This window comes from Oncorhynchus gorbuscha, unplaced genomic scaffold (assembly GCF_021184085.1).
Source record: "Oncorhynchus gorbuscha isolate QuinsamMale2020 ecotype Even-year unplaced genomic scaffold, OgorEven_v1.0 Un_scaffold_12517, whole genome shotgun sequence".
NCBI classification, from domain to species: domain Eukaryota; kingdom Metazoa; phylum Chordata; class Actinopteri; order Salmoniformes; family Salmonidae; genus Oncorhynchus; species Oncorhynchus gorbuscha.
This window is the reverse complement of record NW_025754860.1, coordinates 1,151-8,511: the sequence shown is the minus strand read 5'-3', so window position 1 is coordinate 8,511 and position 7,361 is coordinate 1,151. Positions and strand designations below refer to the sequence as shown.

The 7,361-nt window shown below is 43.2% G+C and overlaps 1 protein-coding gene across 1 annotated transcript; it reads right to left on the bottom strand.

Annotated features, from left to right (window-relative positions):
• Positions 1–3,762: 3,762 nt before the first annotated feature.
• Positions 3,763–6,920, bottom strand: LOC124030538 (the record flags this gene model as incomplete). Its single annotated transcript, XM_046341838.1, has 14 exons — positions 3,763–3,870; positions 4,315–4,419; positions 4,520–4,600; positions 4,721–4,818; positions 4,913–4,999; positions 5,085–5,154; positions 5,275–5,324; positions 5,433–5,582; positions 5,704–5,784; positions 5,872–5,925; positions 5,994–6,017; positions 6,311–6,382; positions 6,487–6,611; positions 6,874–6,920. Coding segments are annotated over 12 exons (871 nt in total), but the record flags the coding sequence as incomplete, so codon positions are not given.
• Positions 6,921–7,361: the final 441 nt, after the last annotated feature.

Here is a 7,361-nt window from a genome sequence, read left to right as displayed (position 1 = left end):
AGGAATGTCCACTTCTCTACCATAAGTCACCCCCCGTCATTTTAGAGAATTTGGCCTCAACCACGCTTGCCCTCCACATCTGGCTTCTTCACCTGTGGTATCATCTGAGACCAGCCACCCGGGCAGCTGAAGAGTATTTCTTTCTTTCATAAATAAAAACAAACTGTGATTGGCTGGGCCTGACTCCCCAGTGGGTGGGCCTATGCCCTACCAGGCCTGGCTGTGCGCTCATCCAGTAATGTGAAATCAATAGACGGTGTCATCCCTATTCAGCTACAGTATATTGAAAATGCATTTGTCTGGTATCAGTATAGATGGAATTGCGTTTACCTTGCATTCGGAAGTCCCGATTTTCTGGTAGGATTACAAGGCATAACCTCAACACACATACAAACAAAACTTACTCACTGCTTTCCTTCAGAATGGATCAAATAGGCAGTGGAATGCTTCCATATATCGCAACATTTATTGGAAATGGTAAAAAGCAACAACAACAAAAATGGTTACAACATGGATTATCAAAAGTGATCTTTGCATACAGACCAAAACTACTACAGGATTTGGCCTCGTTTCGACCAGGGTCTTTATATAGGCAGAACCAGGCACGGTCTTGACCTTATATCAAATCCATGACACCCTCCTCAAAGAAAGCAGAAATGATCAAGAACATCTGAACAAGAGTGCATGGGAGGAGGTATAGAAAAGAGTTGGGGGCAAACGTAGGACAGCAGTATACAGATGAGAAGAAGTAGCAAAAAAAGTCATGAAACTTGTAGACTTGTAAATTAGTCTAGATGTTATTGAAAGAGGAATTAAGTGAAGGAAGCAGCATAGGAATATGGGATGTACGTAGAGTGGGCTCATAGAAGTAAGATGGTTGCTTCAATACAGTCTGACGTTCAGGGGTGGTTGGACATATAAGATGGGGGGCTGGTGAGCTTCTGCCCCCATTGTACGTCGTCACACAAACATTCCCCCACCCATGTCCAGGGGTCTCAGTGTTATGTCCCTTGACGCCATTATACCAGTCGCAGTGTTAAAATCGTGTATCTGTGAATCACAACATGAAAGACGATGAGTGACAACATTTCCACATATTGAGCCATACAACATATAACTGAAGCATACAGTAGGGCAAAAGCTTGCTGCTGACATGTACACTGCAACTCTGAATGATGTGAGCATCTTACCCCAACTGTAGGTCCGTTGTGTGTGTGATCGTTTTAAGCCTCAACATCAACCAGCTCTGGTGGCATTGGGGACTTGGGATGCTTGCTCTCAAAGTGCTGCTTGAATGTCTTCGGATCCGGCATCTGCGTCTGTAAGGGTCAGGTAAGGAATGGAGGATATGAACAATCATTGGCTGAGACTGAATTTTCGGGTGACGACCAAACAAAGTAATAAGATGCATCAAACTACGACACATCACACAGGCCAGTACAATGGACTGTACTGAGAGAAACCTAAAGGTAGGCACGTGAAACATTCAGGCTGCTGCAGACTATGGAGGCTCTAGTCTAGAGTGCCAAGCATTTGTTCAACTCTTTAAATGGTTAAATGACTGACGTTCAGGGGTGGTTGGAGAGACTGCTGGTGAGCTTCTGGCCCTGTTTTAGGTTGTCACACAAATATTCCTCCACCCATGTTCAGGGGTCTCAGTGTTATGTCCCTTGAAATATATGTACTTTTGGTAATACTTTGTATGTAGGCAACAAATACAATCATCTTAAATTGCCATGTTGATTTTTTTGCCATCGTAAATTGTAAATTGGGCATATTTCCCTAATGCGGACAGTTTGTGTTACTACCTTACACAAGCTTGCATTTTCACCCTATAAAACTTGGAATTACACAAAATGTTAACCTCAGATTGGTGATGTTAGTCTAAAGGTTTATAGACTTAACGATGACATCAGATTGATTGTTTTAAACAGATTAATATCTTAGGTTTTGTACCATGGATTTTTCCAAGTGCTTGGATGCGCAGAACTTAGAATGCGGAGTTAATGAAATGCCCAGAAATGGCACAGAAAATTTGGGGCGGTCTCTCCAATAAAAGTCAATGGCCGCACACCAATACATGGATTTGACAGTCAATCTATTACTTAAATAGCAGTCAGCTGTTGTCACTGTTGTTATTCTATAGAGGGTCGTGAATTATTTAGGTTAACTAACAAAAAAGTGGTCTGGTCCCTTTTCCATGATGGAAGCCTCCCGAAATCAACATCCAACTTTCCAAATTGTAGATATAAGCCTTCAAGTACTCATCTAACCAACTTATTCAGGGCCAGCCAGGCCCCTGTTGCCCCCACGCGCCCTGAAACCCAACCCCATAAAAATAAGCTAACATTGTACCACCTTATTTGCTGTAACACACAGTATTTTTAGGGAAGCAAGGCATGTGTAGGATGTGCATGGTAGAGTATGTTCTTTGCATTCTTTATCATGTATTTCTCATAGAAAGTGTCAGGAAGGTGTATTGGAGGCGAAGTCAAGTGCAGGAGAGCAGATTATAATGAACAGGCGCACTTTATTATAGTTCCAAAAACGAGAGCACTACATGAGACAAACACGCTCAAAAAACGGAACATAAAAGTAGAGCGCGTAAACTAACACGAACTAACATGAATTACACACAACACATGATGGAAATCAGAGGGTTAAATACAAGTCGCTTATTGGGGAAATGAAAACCAGGTCTGTATGGAAACAAGACGAGACACGTGGATATACGAAAAATGGAACAGTGATGGCTAGAAAGACGGTGACGTCGAACGCCGCCCGAACAAGGAGAGGGGCTGACAGTCTATTCTCGTCATTCATCTAATCTTGCCATTCGATTTCAATGGTATTTCTCTCCGTTTGAACTGAGTATCGGCTCAGTGGGAAAGATGGTAAATGGTTCAGACATTAATGGCAAATATAAAAAAGACTAAGATACCCAAGATACCGGAGTCGACAATGGCAGACTGTTAATGTAGAGTAGGGATAGTGAGAAATAACATTCAACGGAAGCAATTGTCCCCTCTAGTGGTATAATTTATACTGTACCAGGTTACTACACTGATAATACAAAACATTGAGGACACCTGCTCTTTCCATGACGTAGACTGACCAAGTGAAAGCTATGATCCCTTATTGATGTCACTTGTTGAATCCGCTTCAAGAAAGATTTTAAAACCTTGAGAGAATTGAGACATGGATTGTGTGTGTCATTCAGAGGGTGAATCGGCAAGACAAAAGATTTAACTGCCTTTGAACGGGGTATGGTAGTAGGTGCCAGGCGCACCAGGTTAAGTGTGTCAAGAACTGCAACACTGCTGTTTTTTTCATGCTCAACAGTTTCCCATGTGTGTCAAGAATGGTCCACCACCCAAAGGACATCCAGACAACTTGACACGACATGGGCCAGCATCCTTGTGGAACGCTTAGGGCAGCTTGTAGAGTCCATGCCCCGACGAATTGAGGCTGTTCTCAGGGAAAAAGGGTGTGCAACTCAATATTAGGAAGATGTTCCTAATGTTTTGTGCACTCAGTGTATGTAGTCCTACATGTTTTTAAATAGTACAGTATCACAAACCACAGTACAAAACCATATAAAGTGTGGGCCTGTAGTATCTGTAAATCAACAAAACATTGTTTTTATTTCCATATTCAAATAATAAAGCATCATTGTTCATGTAATTATCTAATATTAGCATTATAACTATAGGAAAAGGAAATGGTCATAAAATCAAATAAATGAAAAGACGGAAACCAAAATGTTTTTGAACTACAACTTATTTTATTTAAAAATGTAAAAATCAGTGCAAAGTAATGTAGTGCATTGGTGTCTAGATCCCTGTTGGGTGGCAAAGTGTCACAAAAATCCTGTGGGGAGAGAAAACAAGAGAATACATTCAATTAATGTGTGTTAAAAACTAATCAGGGTTCAACAAAGCACTTCAATTCCTTCAAAAGAGAGAGAGAAGGAGAAAGGAGTATGGTCCCTGCAGTAGGACTACATGCTGGCCATGAGGTTCTCCAAGTGGTACTCCAGGAGGCTGGAGAGCTCAGTGACCAGAGACTCTGGGTTAAAGTACCAGGCCAGCTGCTGGCCAAACATGTCATCTAGCAGAGCCATCAGCCCGCCCTGAAGAGAACACCACACAACACATATAAAATGGCTCTGAGTTACTAGCTTATCAAGAGGAGAGAGACAATCAGAAATACTCCCCTAAAATGGCATTGAAACCCTGTAAACCATGAATAAGGAAGTGAATAGGAAGTACACTAAGAATATGGAAGTAAACAGGAAGTAACCTAGACTCTTACACTGAGCTGCAGCAGGTATCTGTCAGCCTCTGGCTCCATGTTGGCAGCAGTGGGCAGGAAGGAGTACAGGAGAGCGTACAGACGCTCCACGAACCCACCAGGATGCTAAAGGAAACAAAGGAGGAGAGAATAGAAGAGAAGAGGAATTTAAGCGAAACTGCTAATAGACAGATATCAAAACATGTACCAGTGAGATGCTACTTACCACCATCAGGGACTTCTGAGCTGTCATCATCCCAAACAGCACCAGCTCAAAGAGGACATCTATCATGTTCACATGATGGATCTAGGACAAGAAAACATGTTTGGAGAAAATAGGAATGATTTCATATTGATCAGCTACTGTGATGTATAAAAGACATGCACATGGAAGAACTCAGTGAGACTTGAGAGTTAATGAACTCACCTTTGCCTCAGCCAGCTCCTCTCAATGTCATTCCACTTGGAGGGGTCACTCAGGTAGTCCACAAAGTCGTTGTAGGTACTTATGAACTTGGCCTCGTCCTATGACAAAGAAAAGAGCATCTTTTAGTGAACAGAACACATTTCCCTCAGGGACGCTCTCTTTCCCTTGAAAAATAATGAGTTAGTGAGTTACCATGTGGTTGGCCTGAACCAGTGCGCCCAGGAGGACCTTTCCCGCCACAAAGAGATGGTTCCTGCTCACGGTGGAACCAAGCAGGGTCTAGGGAAGAGTTAGGGTGAGATATCTTCCTCTAGGAGACAGAACAAGAAGTCACAGAGAGAAAAAGAAAAGTGGGTCCACTCACAGTGAAGGCCTGGCGCAGGGAGACGAGCCTCAGGGCGATGTCCTCCACTCTCTTGGTGGTAAGGTAGAGGCTGTGGAAGGGAGGAATGGAGCATTTCAACCATTAGAGTCAATGGGGGATAACAGCATTATGACCACTATCCTTCTGCATCTGACAGGCTCAGACTACACAGACATTTAGAGGAACTCACTTTAGCAGAGGAACCTCCCTCTCCTCAGGAAGCAGGTCCTCCTCCCAGCCCTACGACAACAAAACAAGCATTCAAAATCAGTGACCAATGACATAACAATTGGTCAATGGAAGGATCTTAATGCTCCTAGTCAATAGTATGTGTGTGTAACATCTGACCTCATAGCAGTTGTGGCCCTCAGGCTCTGGGTCAGTGAAGTGCTGAGTGGTGGGCGTAGAGAAGGAGGCAGCCTCCGACCACGCTGAAGAGGAGAGAAGCCCGTCCAGCCCCATGTGGAGAGTGGTGTACACCACTGAGACATCAGTCTGCTGCTCAAAACACACACAACACACCTGTTTACCGCACACACACTATTAGAAAACACAACAAATCTAATGTAAAAATGCCCAGTAATGTCTAGTCTATATACTTGGGAAATCTTTTATTTACCTGGTAGCAGCCAAGCGTCACGTCCACAGACGTCTCGTGGCGGAGGTGAGACGCATAGTGGGTCACCCTGCCAGCCACACGCTGACAGAGAGAATACATGTTAAGGCCAAATGGAATAAGTGAAGAAAAGCCTCATCTAATACTATTTCAGTAGTATTTCCGTCTTACCTGGATCCAAGTGATGGACTGCACTTTGGTGGCACAGTAGGGATGCCCTCTGGACTAAGCCTGGCTGTCTCCTTGGAGATGGCCCACACCAGTTGAGTCTCCAGGCCTCTCACCCTACTCACGTGGTGCATCCTCACCACCACCTGCTGTTGAGATAAACAACAAGACAACATCAACAAAACCACTTCAGCAATTGCTGTGACACATTTCCATCAAGATCAAATGACTGACAATGTAGGATTGGGAAGTTACAAAGACATAAACCTGGGATCCCCCACGCATGTAGGTGATGATGGGGCTGATGAACCGGAAAGTTCTCCAAGCTATAACCACCGGACCGGCATTGTTCTGCACATTACAATACATTCATGTTGGAAACAGTAAACATTGTAACAGTGATGTGACTGTGTGTGTGTGTGGGGGGGGGGGGGTCTCTTACCTTGATCACAACAGGCCCACAGTACAGGGGGCTGAACCTAATCAGAATCAACTGCCAATTGCCAGTGGCCTCCTAAAGCAGAAAGCAGACAAGAGATGTGTTTAATGTCAGAGACACAACTTGAATATCTGGGATATTTTTCAAACATAAAAACCCAAACTATATGAAAATTGTACCTCAAAGATGGTCTGCACATCTGGCACATCCTCAAGGATGATAGCAGCATTCTGGACATCAAGGACTGGCAGCTGTGGAACATCCAATGACACATCCAACTGGACCTCATCCAGGACAGTTGTTTCTAAAATTAGGAACATTGGAATATAAAATAATTAATTGTTAGGACAAAACGTATCAAGATTGCTAATACTAGCTAGCTAGGTAGCAAAAGTCGATCGCTTAGCAACAGTTACTAAAGTGAATGTTAGCTAGCAAGCTAGCTAGCTACAACATCTCTGGCACAAGCATTTTTGCCAAATCTGAAAGATAAAAATACATAACATTTCGCAAATTATAATGACATTGTTAAATGAAGTAAAAAAATAGTTTTAAACTCCACATACCTTCTTCGAAGTCGCTGTCACTGTCCATCTGTCGACGATCACGAACCCTGCAAAACAGAAAAAAGACAAGAAAAACAAGCCACAAATGAGTTTGAAGAACCTGTCGACGCAGTAGGCCGCAGACGTCCACGCATTCTCTCCACCAGTCTTGAAAAGCACCCAGGCATTTTCCAGTCGATTGTTCTCAGGTCTGAAAAATCAATCCAGTTTGTTGTCAGCAGCAAACAGAAGTTGTTGTTTTCGCACAGAAAACGTTCCATAGAACGTCGGTTAGATGTATCTTGGCAACGTTCGAAAATGATTGTTTACAAAATGGACAAATGTGTTGCCATAGAAATGAGTTTGGAATTATATGATTCCTTTTAGAATCCGTTAAAATTGCTTGTCAACATTCTATTGACGTTGAAGTGCTCCTTGGTAGTTCCGTTGATAGAGCATGACGCTTGCAACGCCAGGGTAGTGGGTTCGATTCCCGTCACCACCCATAC